Source organism: Gavia stellata, chromosome 32 (genome assembly GCF_030936135.1).
Source record: "Gavia stellata isolate bGavSte3 chromosome 32, bGavSte3.hap2, whole genome shotgun sequence".
Classification (NCBI taxonomy): Eukaryota; Metazoa; Chordata; class Aves; order Gaviiformes; family Gaviidae; genus Gavia; species Gavia stellata.
The window spans coordinates 4,341,540-4,358,511 of NC_082625.1; the positions used below are offsets into that span (position 1 = coordinate 4,341,540).

The window sequence follows — 16,972 nt, forward strand, 5'->3', positions numbered from 1 at the left end:
GGGGCCGGCAGGGGGCGCTGCCGTGCGGGGGGCGCGGCGCGGCGCGGCGCGCGGCCGGCAGGGGTCGCGGCGCGCGCCGCCTTTGTTGCCGTTGGCGCCTTCCTCTGCCGAGGCGGCGGCGGCGCGCGCGGGCTCGGGCGGGAGGCGGCGGGCGCGGGGCGGGGCGGGGCGGCGGGCGCGGAGCGGAGCGGCGCGGGGAGCTTGGGGCGGCGCGGCGGGCTCGGCTCGGGGCGGCGGGAGGATGGAGATGAAGAAGCGGTTGACGCTGGAGCTGCGCAACAAGAAGCCGGGCGAGGTACCGCGGCCCTGGGGCGCGTGGCGGGGGCGGGGGGACCGGGCGGGCACGTGCTGGGGGGGGTGGGGAGGGGGGGACGACGGCCCGCGGGGGTCCCGCACGGCGAGGAGGGGTGCGGAGGGGGGGTGGCGGTTGGGGGGGTGCGGAGCGCGGCGGCGGAGAGCCCTTCCGCCCCCCCCCGCCCCCGCGGCATGGCGGCGCGCACGTGCGTGGCGGGCCCCGGCCCGGCCCGGGGCGGCGGCCGGTCCCGACCCGGCCCCGTCCCGCAGCGGGGGGGGGGGCGCTGGGCGGCGGCGGGGGGGCGGCCGGGCCGGGCCGGCTCCTGCCGCGCCGCGGCGGCCGAGCAAGGCCGGTGCGGCCCCGCGCAGCCATGGCGGCTCGGCCATGTTAGCGGCCGCCCGGGCCTGCCCCGGCCCGCCCCGCCGGGGCCCGGGTTTCCCGCGGGGCGCGCTCGGGCCGGGGGCGACGGGCCGGGCCCGGGTCTCCCCCCCCTCCCCGCGCCCCGGGGGCCGCGCTGTTAGAGCCGCCTCAGCGCCGGGCGGGCGCCGGCTGTCCCGGCGGGCAGCGGCGGTGCGAGGCCCGAGCGGGGCCTCCCCCGCAGGCCCGGGGGGGAGCTGGGTGCCGGGGCGCGGGCACGAAGAGCCGAGCTGCGCTTCCCCCTCGCCTGGGGAAGGGGCTGAGGTGGCAGCCGAGCCGCCCTCGCCCCCCGGGCCCCGCCGCTGCCCGCCCCGCTGCCGCCTCCCCTCAGCTTGCCGCCTCCCGGCGAGAACGTCCCGCCCGGCGGGGGAAGCGGAGCCGCCCGCTCCCCTCAGCTGGCAGCCATGGGGCCAGGCCCGGGGCCTCGCAGCCTCCCGAAGCGTTTCGCTTCGTCCTTCAGGCCTGCGCTCCCGGAGCCGGCTGGGTTTCGGGAAGGCGGCCGCCCCTTATCTGGGCCGGGCCGGCAGCCCCGCTCGCCGCCTTGCAGTGAGATAGCTGTTGGCTGTCACTCGGCTTGGGGACAGTCTGCCGTGTCGTGGCAGCTCTAAAATCAAGCATGAGGAAAACGGGCTGTAAGTGGAGCTTTTGGTAGAGATTAAAGATGCTTTGTGGTTGGCAAAGGGGTTTGCAGGACGAGAACAATTTGAGGAGTAGAAGCGTCCCTCTGAGGCTGCGAGCTGCGGGTCTCCTCTAATTTGACACCAGGAATTTGAGCGACTGGCAGGCCGCGGAGGCGAGCAGGGTCAGAGCGTGCGTGCCCTGGCACCAAAGCCAGCGTGAGCCAGCGTTGCTGCTGGGAGAAGCCGTCCTGGCTCCTTCGGCCTGCTGCAGCGCTTGCTCTGCGATCCAGGGCCCGGGTCCGGTCTGGGTTAAAGCTGGTCTCGGCCAGGTTAGTTCATAACCCGATAACATTCAGGCTCACCTCTGCGCCCGCACCAACAAAGCGACAGCGGCGGAGGGCTGGATTTGGCCACCTTTACAGCCACCGTGGTAACAGAGTCTCGGTTTAGTTGGAGGCTTGTCTGGGGTGTTGGGAGCAAAACAAGCTCTGCTACAAAACTCCTGGCTGAGCCTGTTTGCTGCTCAACTCGGAGCCCTGACCAGCGATGCCACTTCTGGAGTTTTTATGCATTAATTCGTTCGGAGTTTGTACCACGAAAATGGCATGGCAGCCCTGAAACTCTGCTGCCTGTAAGGCAAAGTGATTTTAAAATGACTCTCTAACTCAGGCGGCTGATCTGAGCAATAGAGGTAAAATGGGAGCGCTGTGAAGGAGGAATTTGGAGAGCATCACGAGCCATCTGGCCAAGGCTGATTTTTGCATCTTGCTGTGAAGAATGTGTGGGGTAAAAGCAAGTTTTGGAAGTGGCCTGTGAGAGCTGGGGCTTGAGCACTCACCTGTGCTTTGGGGGAGAGGGGGATGCCAGCTATGTTTACCCTCCGGCTGTTTAAGGGGGGAGCAGTTCTGTGCTGGTGCTTCATGCTCCTGATGCCACAGGGGGGTTGATTTCTATGCTGAATTATCGGGTAGCGATGGCTCCTGTGCGTGTAGTCTGTGCTGGGCAAAATATTAGATGCCATCAGTGGTCCTGCACTACAAGCCTGAGGCTGAGCTCGTCTGCTTAGAGAGCTGCCTAGGCAGATGTGTGACCTCTGCGTGGAGACTGTCACAGGGAAACGAATCCTCTGGAGGCAGGATTTCTAGCACCCCAGTGACGTGGGGGAGAAAGTTGAAGGGGACAAAACCAGATGACCTTGTTTGGCCTTTTGTTAGTGAAGCCTGAAGTGTGACTCTGAAAGCTTTTTGATGCCTTGTGCATGAAATGTTTTGATGCAACCTCATGGTTCAACCCCTCAATGCTTTTTAGTGGAGAAGGTGGACCTCGGTTGGAGCCACAGGGTGTGGGGTGGTGCAGCGGTCGCATGTTGCATGGCTCGTGCTTGAAGGGTGAAGTCCTAACCAGCGTGAGGGAGTCTCACCTTGCGCTCTCGCAAAAGTTATTTGTCTCTTAAGATCTTGCGTGTCCCTTAATGTGAGTAAGGAGGACCTTCAGCCACACCTGCTTTGAAGTGTCGGTCACTCTGCCTGATGTTAGCGTGGCAGACTTGAGGTGAGACTTAGCCGGGTGTGATGACAGCTGCTGGGTGTCTCTGTTGGCAGGTGAAGGAGCTGGTTCTTGATAACTGCCGTTCGGACGATGGGAAGATCGTTGGTCTCTCTTCAGATTTCGAGAACCTGGAGTTCCTCAGCATGATCAACATCAACTTGCTGTCTGTCTCCAATCTCCCCAAACTTAATAAACTCCGGAAGGTGAGTCAGACCTGTGGTCCCATCTCCAGCAGTCCTTGCTCTGAGGCTTTTGCTGCCCTATCCCTGGTGACAGTTGCTTTTCCTGCATTTGCCAGAAAAAGGCCATTTGATTCTGCTTTTTCCTCTGCAGCCTACAACCTGAGCAAGCGAGAGAGGTGGTTTTTTAGTATGCAACAAAATGCTTTTGAGCTCATATGTTTAGCATCCTTTCTCTCTCGCTTTTGCTGTTGTGCTACTGTCAGAAGCTTCAGTAACATCGTAAATATTTTGGGTTTTAGAGCATGTACCCCCGTGTCCTGCAGTATGGAGGTGGCAGGGAGTGCTGTGTTACCGCGAGGAAGGGGTTTCAAGTGAAAACTTGAACTGCTGCTCTATGGCGTGGTCTAACGAACAGGGCCTGGAACTTGGGTGCCCACTGTAGTCTGGTTTTCAGGGCAATTTTATTCCCCATGTTGCAAGCCAAGACACTTTGTGACCATGTGATCTTCCCTCCTGGCAGCTGGAGCTGAGTGATAACAGGATTTCTGGTGGCCTTGAAGTTCTAGCAGAAAGAACTCCTAACCTGACACACTTGAATCTAAGTGGCAACAAGATCAAAGACATCAATACCCTGGAGCCCTTGGTGAGTGGAAGGCTGTGCTGGAATCTAAGGGATGACGTTGTTTCCTTTGGGGAGCGTGTCTGTGCAGCAGAAGTCCAACGTCTTGGTAACTGTTCCAACAGCACTTCGTGGTTCTGATGGGAACAGATGAGTGGGTCCAATTTGAGGCTGGGCTAATAGTTAATGGCTCCTCTGTCTGGAAAACCAGCAGCCAGTTGCTAAAAGAAGCATGAAATTGGGCTGGATGAGTAAAACTGTGGATGCAGTGCTCAGTGTCCATCTGAGAAAGGACCGTTAATGGGTCGGATGCAGTTTGAGGTAGGTGGCACCTGGGGTGTCATGGAGATGAGTTGCTTGGACACCAGTGAGGGTGTCCATTGCATCAGTCCAAAGGCGCTGTTGTGCTGGGCTGGGACCGTCTCGCCCTGGGTGCTGTCACAGCATGCATTGCAGCGGGTTCCCGTTGCATCTGAACTGCCCCAAAGAAGGCTTTTGCCTTGGGATCCCGACTCTGTGGCTGGAAGGTCTGATCTGGGGCACTTGCCTCGTTAGCTGTTGCCTTTGGTCCCTCCATCCCCTCCAGAAAGAGCTTGAAACTGTTTTACCGCTCCTTCGCTTGACCTGGTGCACGGTGCGGTGGCCTGAGCGGGAGAGCTGCTGTGGCTGTGCTGAAAGGCACACAGGCGCAGTCTGCAGGCACTGTGCTTTGGCCTCCCCGTGTTGTGCTCTCGGGTGTTTTGCCCGATGTTTTGGGCAGGATGAGTCCAGCTCAGTGATTCCTTCAGCTGGGGGAGCTGGGCTTTCTGTGCTTGTTATCCGCCCCAGTCAGAAGGGAGTAAGGTTTGCAAATGGTTTCACAGGGAGCTGGCTCCAAGGAGGGGAAACTAGGACAGAGGAGCTGAAAAGAAATCTTCTTTGCCTACTGTTAGCAAGAGCAATAACTTCTCTTCATCTGAGGAGCACGTGGTGCAAATAATGCATGCAGAGACGCTTCTGTACTAGATCTGTGTAGCAAACCAGCTGTCCTCTGATGGCTGCCTGATCTTCAAACACTGTCAACTTGTAAATAATCTTATGAATTAATCTTTGCAGAAAAAGCTGCCAAACCTCCATAGTCTGGACCTCTTCAACTGTGAGGTGACAATGCTCATCAACTACCGGGAGAGCGTGTTCACCCTTCTGCCCCAGCTCACCTACCTAGACGGATTTGATGCTGATGACCAGGAAGCCCCTGACTCAGACCCTGAAGCAGATGGGGATGGACTGGAAGATGAGTACGAGAATGGGGAAGGTGAAGATTTTCTCTTCTTGGTTTTCTTGCTGGGGACCAACCCCTGTTCCCCTTCCGCATGGTCATGTTGCTAAATAAATGGTGATATAGCTTGCTGCTAAAGGAGGGGCTGTCTGGGTAATCCCACTCCCTCCTTTGGCAGGCTGCATAAGAAATGAGACTTGCTGCAAGCTGACGGGGCTTGTTGCTGGCACTCCCTGTGCATGCTGCTTCTATGATTTCCTGCCCATCGCTCGCGTAGCACTGGGGTTGGAGGTGCGAGCACATTGTCTGGGAGTAGCGAGTATTTGGGAACCGTAACACTTAACCTCCCTCTCCTTTTGGTAGAAGGTGAGGAAGAGGATGATGATGATGAGGAAGATGATTTGGATGAAGAAGTCATTGATGATGAAGAAGATGAAGATGATGATCTGGAAGGTGAAGAGGAGGAGGACGGAGTAGATGATGAGGTGAGGCTTTCTGTCATCAGTATAAATCTGCAGCTCTGCATTGCTATGTTTGGTGGTGCGTTTGTCCCTTAATCTGGTGACCCATCTGACCAGATGTCACAGATGCCTCTTTGTGGGCAGACCTGAGGAGTGCCGCCATGCGCTCTGGCTTGTCCCGTGCACCTTTTGACTCGTGGTCCACAGAGTTTGCCAGTTCAGACTTGTTTATTGCTCGGCCTGGTACTCTCCATGGCTTCAAGTGATAAAGCCGTACAGCCCCCCTCGTAGGGATGCAAGAAGCTATTTAGGAACCAATAGCTCCTCCCTGCTCAACTTGTACCTGCCACCCCGAGGCTAGAGTAGGGCAGGAGCACAGGTGAAGGAAGATGTTACTGTGGAATTGCACCTTGCTCATGGGATTGTGGTTCTTGCAACAAAGTGTCTTGTTTTGACTCCAGGAGGAAGATGAGGAAGAAGATGGTGAGGATGATGAAGAAGATGAAGCTGATGATGGTGAGTTGAATCCTAACAAACTAAGTGCTTGCAGAGCTGCCTCAGTCTCGCACATCTGCTGTTTTTGTAGAGCTTCCCAAGTGCAGCGTTGTTGTAGTGCTTCCTAACAGTGCAGCGCTGTTGTTGCCTGCAGCTTTTCCCTGATACAAAGTGCAGCGTTTCTGCTTACGGGCACCGATGAAGCTGTTGCTTGTGCCTAAGCTGACTATTGAATAGTGGTTATAACCACAGGGTCACACAGGGGTGATGGGGAAACGGCTTTCAGTACCTCCTAACACCAGCCAAGCTGGGTAAGTCTGCCAAATATTAAAGAGGCAAATTGCCTAGAAAACTGTTTGTAAGTAGCTTGAACTGATAGTCCGTGCAGCAGCAGGGCTTCTGTCACAGAAGCTCGTGTCAGCAGCGTGTGTGAGGAAAAGCTGTTGGAGACACGTTCCTCTCTCCTCTCAGCTGTAGAGAGAAGGGTAGACCCGAGCTTCTTGAGTTGAGTCCAGACTCCTCTGGTTATAACAAACTATAAACACCTGAATGAACGTTGACAGAATATAGTGGCTGGCGTGACTTCAAATGATCTTGTATGAGCTTGGTCAGAAGTGACTGGATTCTGCAGATGCTACGTTTTCAGGGGTGCGCAACAAAAAAAGCCCATTTTCAAGCAGCTGTTGAAATGTGGGATGCTTGGAGGGCGTAGAAGCTAGTTAATGTCTCGTGCTAGTCCAGGCTTTTCTGGGTGCCATGAGAGACTGGGCAGGGTGGATCTCCGCTCCGTAATGGTGCCAGTCTAGTCTGTGCTTGTTCACCAGCAAGCTGTGGCTGACGCGGCTTGAAGCCACAGGTCAAATGCTGTTCCGCAAGACTGAACAGAGCTTCACGCTTCGCCTCTTTTTGCAGACCTTCCGCGAGGGGAAAAGAGAAAACGAAATCTAGAGGATGAAGGAGAGGAAGATCCAGAAGACGAAGAGGACGATGAGGATGACTGATCCGAACGAGCCTATCAGTTTTACAGACTATGACTGTGCTTGTCTTAACCTCCCCGTTGTGTCTATGTGAGACTGTAAATCCCTGTCTCCCACTCCTCCCCCCTTTGTATGGCTGCAGCGTCCACAATATATTTTTTTAAGATGTAGAATACTGTAGGCATTCAGGGGAATCTTCCATACAAGGCTCACTTTCTCACAAGTATCTCATGACCAAAGGCTTTCTCCGTTCTGTGGTTTGTGCAGCAGTTTGCAAAAAAAAAAAAAAAAAAAAAAAAAAGAAAAAAAAAAAGAAAGAAAAAAAAAGAAAAAAATTTCCTCCTAGGGTATCTTTCGTGTCTGAAATCAGCCTTGCCACACTGGACCCAGAGCTCCAGCTCGCCACCCTGCCTGACAGCAAAGAAGGCATGCTTGCTATCCGCGTGCCCTCAGACCAGCTTTCTGAAGACGCTTGAGCCATCTTGAGCAGTGGGTGCAAATCTGGTTCATCTAAATGGACTCAAAGCAAATGATCACTGAGATCTCTCTGATCAGAAATAATGGTGATGTGATCTCTGGAGATGCTTGAAGATACTTTAGTGCTGGGGATGTGGGGTGCCTGGGGTCTTGGGGAAGGGGGGTTGGCTGCGTGCAAGACCTGGTACCTCTGACGATGCACCTTGCAGTAGCCCTGCACTTGCTTTCCTATTTTTTTATAAACTGGAATATTTTTCCCGGTGGCCACCTAGTAACTTTGACACGGACGTCCAAGTAAGTCTGATTTTTGCGGCTGTGAGCGTCTTTGCTCTGATGAGGCTTCTCATCACCCCGTAGCAGCCTCTGCCTCTAGGAAGAGATAGGAAATAGCAGGTTAAGGGATACTGCACTTCTGTCAAACTCCATTTCGCACTGTACAGAACACGTTCAACCAGTATCACTGTGATGCACCTAACTCGGCGTTCCCCGGGAGACCGTGTTAGCCTATATATTCTCAGGGTCCTTCTGCTAGCCAGTACCAGCTTTGGACAGTCGCCTCAGCACTAGCCTGCTGTACGTATCCTCCTCCTCTTTCCTTTTCAGCATGAAGAGAAGTGCATTGATCACAAATCCAGCTCTTTCCCACTCGTGTTTATGCTCGGTGGGAGCGCGGGCAGTGCTGTGGAGCACGTGTCCCCCCGCCCTGCGGTGGCTGGAAGGAGGAAGGGGGGATTCAGCCAGGTGTAGCTCTCTGCCAGAGGGTTTCTGACCCCTTGCCCACCCTTCCTCTGCCTGGAGGTGTTCAGCCAGCACATCCGTTAGCTTCTGGGGAGAACTGGCCCTGTGGCATCCAAGGGATGGTAACTGCTCAGCGCTGGGTGCCGGAGAGCCGTGCTGGGGCGGGAGTAACTGCCATTCCTCCTGCTGTTGAGGCTCCCCACGGGTGCAGACGCACTGGCACTTTGTGGCGTTCCCGCTGGTTGCTGGTTGTTCTGGGCAATCCGTCGGCACCCGGCGCTGGGAGGCGAGACTCGCAGCGGTTCCTTCAGAGGAGTGGTGTGTGTTGCAGCACATCCGAGTTTCTGTTGCTTTGTTCTGTTCTTGCTGTTGTCTCTTGCATTGTACAGTCGCTGTAACCATTTGGAGAAGAACTAGTCCTGTAAAATGCAAACTGAGTAACTTATAAATGTTAAAGGAATTTTTAAAAGAAATTTCAGAGCAGCAGTTACTTCTAATTTTTCCCTGCATTTTTAGCAGATTGTATGGATTTTATATTAGCCTAGTAACTGTCAGGTTTTGATTGGTCAGACTAGTCCCAGAAATAAGGATCTCCAGCCCTTTTGTATCTTTTGTTACAAAATTTGGATAAAACTTTTAATAAAGACTTCAGTTTTTAAAAATCCATTGCACTGAACGTTGTCTTCGCTGCCTCTGCTCTAGGAACATCCGAGCTGCAGCCAGCCTGCAGGAGCACTGGGTGGAAGTTTTGGGGCAGTTTTTCTTGAGTCTCTCCTGGGAGCGGTGACTGTCCTGTGCCCCCAGCATGGCCTGGTTTTTGTTCTGAGCCCCAGCTGGGTGGATGCTCGGTAAGTGCAGCTCGGCTGGTGGGGCTGATTTAGGAATGCCAGGGCTGCTTGTGGGGTGGGGATGGGGACGGAGCGGGGGCTTGGGTGCGGGGTGGAGTGGCACAGACCATCCTGAGTCCTGGCACGAATGCGTCTGCAGGACCTGCACGGGATGGTGGTGTGCCACGCTGTCTGCCTTCGGAGGTGGCCGCAGCCGGGCTCACAGGGTCAGGGAGAGGATGGGGAAGGGTCCCGCTGCTGGGTTTTAGGGTGGGCACCTGCGTTCTGCCCTGGAGAAGGAAACTGGGTGTTTGGGTACGAACGGAAGACAGGGAGGGGGAACCCCACTGCAGGCTCGGCTGGGGGGGGTCAGGGCAGGTGCCTGTGCCTGCTGGGGCTGGAGGGGTCTAAGCTGTGCCTGATGCCACGGTGCTTCCCCCTTGCTGGGGGCTGGAGGGGGTCCCTCGCCCTCCTGGGGCTGCATGGTCCTGCTCTGGCTCTGTAACGAGTTGCTGCTCCATCAGGTCTCAGCAGCCAGGGGCTTCACCTCAGGCTTCTCGCTTCAGCGCGTCTGTCGTCCTGTCTGAGGTGTGGGGGGGTCCGTGCTGGAAGGTGGGGGGCAGCCCCAGGCCCTGTGTGGACCAGAGCGGGGAGGCAGAGCACTGCTGTGGCCGCTCCCAGCCCTGCTCCCTGCCGCCTGCTCGGGGGGGCTGCTGCACCCCAGTGCTGCCCATACAGCACCCTGCTGCTTGCCCTGCCATCCCCCCTTTCGAATACAGCCTCCCCGCAGACACGTGGCTGCGAGGCCTCCCCGCTGCAGAAGGGAGCCTTCCCGCTCGCTCCCGTGCATGGAGGCAGCAGCACTGGAGCTGCAGCTTGGTCTGTCCGGCCCAGTCTGTCCATCCAGCCGGCTCTCTGCTTCCCCCGGCTTCTCTTCATCCTCGTCTGGGGCCGGTGCTGCCTCTGGCCGCTGACCCCCACCCAGGACGCAGTCCCCACCGGTGGGCTGGGGAGGGCACGGTGGCGAGGCTGCCCAACACATGGCTGCAGGCAGGAGCGAAGCGTGGCGGTCTGCGACGCTGCTCACCCGTGTGCGGGGATTGCAGCCGGAGGAAGGCACGTCCACCCCGGCCAGGCTGCCGGCAGCCTGAGCCCCTGTCACGGGGCAGAGCTGCAGGCGCTGGGGGGGTCTGTGCTGTGCCCCCCCCTGCTTGGCGTACCCACAGGGATGGACTGTGTGATTGCTGCCGGCAACGGGCAGGGGAGGCAGGAGGGTGAAGCCCCCCCTGCCCCACCCCAGGACCTGTGTTCTGGGGTGACTGTGTCTGGGAAAGGGGCAGCTCCACAGGCGGGCGCCAGGGCTGAGCTGGGGCCGGGGGGCAAAATTCCCCTGGAGTTATGTGCCCCCTCCCGGGGCTGGCGGCAGCACCCGATCCCGGGGTGCGGAGCAGTGGGGTGCCAGCGCCCCGTCTCTTGCTCTGGCGGTGGCTGGGGCCCGGCCAGTGAGGTGGCGTGGCTACTACTGGCATGCAGCAGCATGCCTTCGCTCAAACCAGTTTGCAACAAACTTTTCACCTCGCTGGGATGTGGCGAGCACCTGCGCAGGCGACGCGGGACCCGGGGAGCCCTGGGGTGGGAACACACAGCTGCTCAGCTCCCATGGGGGGTGCAGGAGGGGGTGGTGGGGACCAGGACACGGAGGAGCTGTTGGGGTGGAGCAGGGGCTGTTCGCCACTTGCTGCCTGGTGCTGAGTGCCCTCCTGGCACTTCTGCCTGTGGTGGGGTTGGGGCAGGCACCAAGGCTGGCTGGATGCTGGAGAAGGGGGCTGAGGTCCTGCCCTGGTTTGGGTGCCCAGTCTGGGTGCTGGGATGCAGCTGGCAGAGGCTCCAACTCTGCTTCTCAGGAACCCTTCATGGTTTGGGATGTGTTGGGTCGGGGGGGGGGAGCACCCCCTCCCCAAACCTGCCCAGGGCAGGGCCAGTCTGGGAGCAGAGTCAGGCGGGGACCCCGCTGCTGGGAACACAGCCCCTGCATCCCACCCCTGTCTGCCCCCTCCCTTGGGTGGGGGACAGCCGTAGGGGCAGCACCGCTTCCTCATCGCCCCCAGCCGCCGCGGGGACTGACAGAGGCTCTCCCGGCTGCTGCTCCTGTACAATTCCCATTTATTATTTTGAGACCTCATTCCAGAGAAGTCCCACTAACTCCTGAGCAACCTACCGGGCTTCCCCCAGAGCCCCTGGAGCTGAAGCAACGAAACCTTTAGGGGAGGGAGATGCAGGGTTCTGGGTGCTTAGAGTTTCCGAAAATAAAAGGGAGGGTAGAAATTCAAGAGAAAAAAAAAAACATCCGCCTCCTGCCACCCCGTGCTGGGGCTGGGGGATGCTCCCGGTACCCAGGAAGGGGTCCCTGTCCCAGCACCGTGGCATGGGGCTGTGCGGTGCCCCCCTGCCCGGCTGGGGGAAGGGAGGGATGGGGAGGCGCAGGAGCAGTCCCACGGGAGCCAGGGGCATCAGAGCTGGGAGTACACGGAGTTCTCCATCTCCGGCGTCAGCTTGGCGTGGAAGGAGGCGAGGCCCACCCCGAAATCTGGAGGGAGAGGGAAGACAGCCGTCAGCGCTGTGGCCAAGCCCCTCACACCCCGGCTCCCGTGGGAGGCTGCTGAGGGGCTGGTGCCTGGCGGGGGGGCGCAGGGAGGGCACATGGGCCCCCCCGCGGCATCGCTGCAGGCTGTGGAGCCAGAAGCTGGAGCCCGGTGCCCACCCCAGCAGCCAGTCACCCCCCCCACCCCAAGGCAGAGGGAGCGGGGTACGCGTTGTCCGTGTGGGGCAGGTCGAGCCCGCTCCCCGCAAGTATCCCAGCAGTTGGGGTCCCTCCCGCCGCCCCCCCACCCCGGGCCGTACCCATCTCTGCGTCCAGGCGCCCGGGCGGTGGGGGGTTCTTGCGGTGGTCTTCGATGTGGAGGGTCATCTCCTCCCGCGAGGCGGTGGAGTAGGGGCACTGCATGCAGGTGTAGCGGCCCCGCGTGTGCTCCCACACGATGCGGCTGTTGGAGGAGTGCCCTGCAAGGACGGGCAAGGAGGGAAGCACAGCGCTCGCCCACAGCCCCCCGCCACGGCTGGGGGGGCTGTGCCTGGGAGCCCCCCCCGCCGGTGGGAGCCATGCGAAGCAGCAGCACAGGGTGCTGGGCAGGTGGCCCCAGGTGCCGGCTGCATCATGCCGGGTGCTGTCGGGCTCGGATCGGCCGGTGCTATGGGGGCAGGAGCCTCCCCGGCTCTGAGCCCCGCATGCACAGAGGTCCCCTCCCCATAAGGGGAACCCCAAATCTGGGAGCAGGGAGCGAGGCTGTGCCCCCTGGCCCCAACCTCCCTTTGTCCATCGCCTCTCCGCACCCCATGGAGCAAAGGGCAGCGGTTTCCAGCTTGGCCGCGGGGCCGGGGTGATCGGGGGTGGGTGGGCTCTGAGCCCAAGCAGCTGCTGCAGCTCCTTCTCCTGCTGCTTCTGCCCGCTGGTGCCGCAGGAAACACGCTGGGAAGTTCCCGGGGGGGTGCAGCCAGCGACCCCCCGCCCCGTCTCCGAGCCTACCTGGGCAGCATCCCCTCTCCACACAGCTCCCAAAAACAAGGGAGCCCGCCCTCCCCCTCTGCTCTCCGGGGAGCATCGTGGCACCCCATGGGGCCTCTCCCATCCCCTGCAGCCCCCCCCGCCGCCCCCCGCCCCCCCAGTGACAGAACGGAGCCCCCAACCAGTAGGTGCCAAACTAACCTGGAGTCACTCCTGAGCCAAAGCATGGGAGGAGTGGGCTGACACTCACACCTGCGGAGGGAATCGAGGGGCAAGACAAGCATTAGGTCTTCCCCTCCCTGGGCAGGGGGGGATGTCGGGGGGCAGGCCTGGCCCGGCCCCCCCGCCTCGCACCCCCAGCACGCCGGGGAGCAGCAGGGCCAGGAAAATTTGGAGGCTTGTTTTTTGGTGGTTGCTGGTGCTTTCTCCAATCGAGCATCCCTGTGGGTGGGATGGAGGGGGGGGTGGCGGTGGGATGGAGCTGGGGGGGGGGGCCGGGGCGGCCCCGCGCGGGGCCGGGAGGAGAGGGATCCTCAGCTGGCCAACGGCGGGTCCTCCTCCAGGAGCTGCTGGTCAAGGCGGGAGCAGAAGAAGGTTTGCCCGAACGGCCCCGCGCGCTCACCTTGGCTTTTCTTCCAGACGGCGTTGGAGACGGGGGGGCCGTGGCCCGGCACGTAGGGCCGGAGGCGATGCTGCGCCGGGGGCTGGGGCAAGCTGTAGGACGAAGGGTGGACGTAGGACAGGAACGGCCCCGGCACCGAGGAGGGGGGTGGCCCCGAGAACCGAGTCAAGGACGATGGCCCGAAAAGGCTGGGCTCCAGCAGCGGGAAGGGGTGGGGGGCTGACGAGACCAGCGGCAGTGCCTCCAGCGAGCCGGGCAGCTCGGGCAGGCTGGTGGGGAGCGCGGTGGGGGCCACCGGGGCAGTGTCCGCGCCGGGGAGGATGGCTTCTTTCTCCGGGGGCCGGATAGCGCTCGGGAGCTTGGGCAGCCCCTCAGGTGGCTTGGCCGGGGGCTCCTTCTCCAGGGCAGAGGTAGCAGGCAGGATGGGCTTGTCGGCTTTGGGGGGTGGTGCGGGGCTGCTGGCGCTGTCGGAGCAGACGTGCAGGTGCTTGAAGAGGGAGCGGTGCGTCCGGAAGCGCAGCATGCAGTTCTCACACCTGCGGGGCCGGGGAAGCGGCATCAGCGGCGGCGGTCCCATCTGCATCACTCCCCCCACCCCAGCCCTGGGCTCTGCTGCTGAGATGGGGGGGTCTGCAAAGGTGGGAGCCCATGTGCTCGGGGCTGTTTGGGAGCTGCCGGGTGCCCCCAGATAGAACGCGCAGTGAGGGGTGTCTGCAGAGAGATGGCAGGGTGGCACGGGGTAGGGACGGGGACCAGCGGGACTCACTTGAAGTAGCGGTTTGGCTTGTAGTGCACCTTCATGTGGGCCATGAGGTCCTGCATGCTGGGGAAGGTCTCTGGGCAGCCCAGCGTGGGGCACTGGAAGGTTTTGCCTGAGCAAAGAAATAGGGCAGAGATTCAGCAACACCCCGACTGCGCTGTACCCCCCGGGGCTGGGGGCAGCCCCACCAGTGGGTCTGCAGCACCTCCCACGCTCTCCCCACTCCCATCTGGTGCTGTGCAGCATCTCCCGGAGGTACAGGCACCGCCACCAGTGCTGCCCCAGCTTCAAGCCCCGCTTTGCCACCTCCCAGCCAAAAAAGGGAACCCTGGAGCCATGCAGGGTGTCCTGGCCTTACCCTCAAGGGACTGCGTGGGTCTGTAGTGGACCTTCAGGTGGTCCATCAGCTCCTGCATGCTGGGAAAGGCCAGTTTGCAGCCGTAACTTGAACACTGGTAGTGCTTCCCTGAAAGGAGACAGATCCGTTGGCCTCGTTCCTCCCCGGCCGTTCCTCTCACCTCCCTGGGGCAGGGCTAGGGCTTGCCTCACCTGGCACAGGTCTGCGCTTCAGCGGCCGCAGGTCCTGGGCTGGGGTCCCTCCGCTCCCCGCTGCCGGGCCGCCAGGCAGAGCCGCTTCGCTGCAACCTGCCGGGGAGAGGCTGTTAGGCAGCGGGTGCCAGCCCGCGGGCAGTGCCAAGCCTCAGCCCCTGCCTAAACCACGTCCCTCTTTGCCCTCCTTCCTACCCTTTACGAACAGGGGTGCAGGCAACTGGGGGGTGTCTGGTGGGGTCTGGCTCAGAAGGGGCCGGAGAGGCAGGAGCCCTCCAGGGTGGTTAGAGACAGGAGGCTCTTTGCTCTGGAAAAAGATGCTGGTGTCTTGATCATGCTGGGTGACACCACGTGCACACCCGAGCACACCCATGCACACCCTCAGGGTGCTCCCAGCCACCCCCCTGGGGTGGGATTCAGCCCAAGGGACCTCACAGCAACAGGAGCAAAGGCTTCTCCCCCTCATCCTGCCCCAACTCCTCTCACCAACCCCCCCCCGTGGCACAAGGGACTCACCTGCCCCCTCTCCGGCGTATTTACCCCCCAGGGAGAAGGTGGGCACAGCCTCATCCTTCTCCGTCTTCATGGCCTGGCCAGTGGTGGGCACGGGACGAGGCACGCACCGCCGACAGCGTCTTCTCCCAGCGATGCTACACCGAGTGCAAGGGCAAGAGGTTAAAGCCCGGCACGGAGCGATGTCGACTGCCGCCTCCGCCTCGGTGCCCCGTGGCAGTGGGACCGACCCTCCTGCCCGGGGACCTCCAGGGCCAAGCTGGCAGGAGGTCCCGGCTTCACAGCAGCTTTGCAGCATCTCTGCGGAGGGGGGACACGCTGCAAAGCCAGCGCTTCGCCCCAGGGGCTTTGAGTGTGGCCCCCCCCCCCGCCGTGAGAAGCAGTGGCTGGGCTTTGAAGCCAGAGCCGTCGTTGTCCCTTCCTGCTTCTCCCGCCCCAGGGGTGGTCCACAAACCCCCCCAAAAGGTCCCCCCCAGCTGCCATCCAGCACAGCCTGCCCCACGCGTCACCAGACTCCTGCTTTGGGGTAAGGTCCACAGCATCTATAGTCAAAAATCCCCCCCCCAAACCACAGGACCCCGATCCCCGCAGGGCGCTGCAGTCCCGGCGCTGCCGAAGCAGGGATTGCAGAAGCTGCTCCAGCCTCTCTTGCTCCCGGCCGGGCTGGGGGTCTCGCTGGATGCTCCCCCCACCCACCCCTACCCGCAGTTTCGAAGGGTTTTCCAGCCGAGAGGAGCAGCAGGTCCCATTGCATGACCAGGAGCGTCGGTAGCAGGGCCTGATGCCCAGCTGATGGGCGTGTGGGGATGGTTCCTTCACACGTGATACATCAGATGGTCCCCAAAATGAAATCGGCTTGGCCTCATGGAGCCTCGGTGTGAGGCTTTGACACGCAAAAGCCAAACACTAACTCCCAGCAAAAAACATCCAAAAAGTCCCTCACTTCGGGAGATTTCTCAATAGTGTCTTAACGACAAAGTTAAAAAGAAAACAACAACAACAATAATAATAATGATAATAATGATAACCAGTGCTGGGGCTGCGGAGTGGCTGCAACATGTACATCTGCAGTTGCTTAGAGGGTTAGTGTTTCCCCAAAAGCTCAATGACTCCCAGCACAAATGTCCCTGGGGATCGCCCACATCCGTCCCTCACCAGACCTGCCCGTTACCGTCTGCTCAAGAGGCATTTTCCCAGCTTTTCCGATCCAGCCCTGCTCCCGGCCGGCCACGCACAGCGGGGCTTTAACCTGGCAAAGGCGGGCTCAGCGGCTGTTACTGCAGCAACCGGCGGTGCTGGGATTGCAACCCGGCGAGCAATAAATTGCGAGGGGGGGGGAAAATCCATGTAGGATTATTCCTCCGGCTGCCCCCAGGCTTATGGCTTTGTTTGGGCGTTGCATTGCTTTTTTTTGTTGTTGTTGTTTTCTCAGCTTCGAGGCTTCTGCTGGCGCTGCGGGATACAACCTGCGCCGAGGCCGGGACCGGCTGGAGGGGGGGTCAGCCCCAGAGCGGGGGGTTTGGGGCAGCGCCAGGGGCTGATCGTGTCCCGGGAAGGGAAATTCAGCCCTGGCTGGAGGGGTTGGTTTGCTCGATCTGCACGAAGTGGCACGGCCAGGGCGGGATAAACACCGCGCAGAAAGTTCACGGCAGCTTTGATGGAGCTTTATCAGGAGGGGGACATGCAGCTTTGCTGGGAAAAAATGTCTCAGGGATCTTTTCTTGAGGGAGAAAGCATTAAAAGGGTCGAGGCAGGGCTGCCTCTTCCTGCTCAGCCCCTTGTGCAGCATCCGTGTGGCACCGCCACGTTTCGGTGGCCATCCCTGAAGCCGCGGAGCTTCGGTGCTGCCGGAGCGTTTCCTGGTAGAGCAAGTCCTCAAGGCTGTAGCGAACCGCCCCCAGGTTCCCGCTTCCCCGCTGGAGATGCCGACGCCAGGTCAATCCTCGATGCCACCGCCTGTCCCCAGGGCCCGCCGACGGTCCCCTGGGGACCGATGGTCTCTGATGGCCTCCAGATGAGGCCATAAGGGAGCAGGACGTCCATGCCCACTGC

At 60.4% G+C, this 16,972-nt stretch overlaps 2 protein-coding genes across 8 annotated transcripts; one reads left to right on the plus strand and one right to left on the minus strand.

Moving 5' to 3' along the window:
* Positions 1-214: 214 nt before the first annotated feature.
* LOC104260145 (acidic leucine-rich nuclear phosphoprotein 32 family member B) lies at positions 215-7,144 on the plus strand. 7 transcript variants are annotated; one of them, XM_059831756.1, is made up of 7 exons: positions 215-295; positions 2,934-3,083; positions 3,583-3,705; positions 4,777-4,995; positions 5,260-5,424; positions 5,865-5,916; positions 6,808-7,144. In XM_059831756.1, exons 1-7 carry the CDS (start codon positions 242-244, stop codon positions 6,894-6,896), a joined length of 852 nt encoding a protein of 283 aa, XP_059687739.1. In that variant the 5' UTR covers positions 215-241; the 3' UTR covers positions 6,897-7,144. The 7 variants fall into 7 exon arrangements, with proteins under 7 accessions (XP_059687739.1, XP_059687743.1, XP_059687740.1 ...); XM_059831760.1 differs by having other exon boundaries at positions 4,777-4,975; positions 5,303-5,436; positions 5,862-5,916; positions 6,820-7,144; XM_059831757.1 differs by having other exon boundaries at positions 4,777-4,975; positions 5,303-5,424; positions 5,862-5,916.
* A 3,916-nt stretch (positions 7,145-11,060) lies between these two features.
* On the minus strand, positions 11,061-15,016 carry ZNF414 (zinc finger protein 414). The gene is made up of 7 exons (XM_059831893.1): positions 14,924-15,016; positions 14,408-14,503; positions 14,217-14,324; positions 13,865-13,970; positions 13,099-13,634; positions 11,816-11,974; positions 11,061-11,501 (listed from the first exon to the last, which is right to left on the minus strand). The coding sequence occupies exons 1-7, from the start codon at positions 14,991-14,993 to the stop codon at positions 11,425-11,427; spliced, it is 1,152 nt and encodes a 383-aa protein (XP_059687876.1). The 5' UTR covers positions 14,994-15,016; the 3' UTR covers positions 11,061-11,424.
* Between the last annotated feature and the right edge of the window lie 1,956 nt (positions 15,017-16,972).

Excerpts from the sequence above, each read along its gene's own strand:
- LOC104260145 (XM_059831756.1), top strand. The coding sequence starts at position 242 with ATGGAGATGAAGAAGCGGTTGACGCTGGAGCTGCGCAACAAGAAGCCG. Across the intron at positions 296-2,933 it reads GCAACAAGAAGCCGGGCGAG|GTGAAGGAGCTGGTTCTTGA; the intron begins GTACCGCGGCCC and ends CTCTGTTGGCAG. Across the intron at positions 3,084-3,582 it reads AACTTAATAAACTCCGGAAG|CTGGAGCTGAGTGATAACAG; the intron begins GTGAGTCAGACC and ends CCCTCCTGGCAG.
- ZNF414 (XM_059831893.1), bottom strand. The coding sequence starts at position 14,993 with ATGAAGACGGAGAAGGATGAGGCTGTGCCCACCTTCTCCCTGGGGGGT. Across the intron at positions 13,971-14,216 it reads ACCCACGCAGTCCCTTGAGG|GCAAAACCTTCCAGTGCCCC; the intron begins GTAAGGCCAGGA and ends TTCTTTGCTCAG. Across the intron at positions 11,975-13,098 it reads CGTCTGGAAGAAAAGCCAAG|GGCACTCCTCCAACAGCCGC; the intron begins GTGAGCGCGCGG and ends CCGTCCTTGCAG.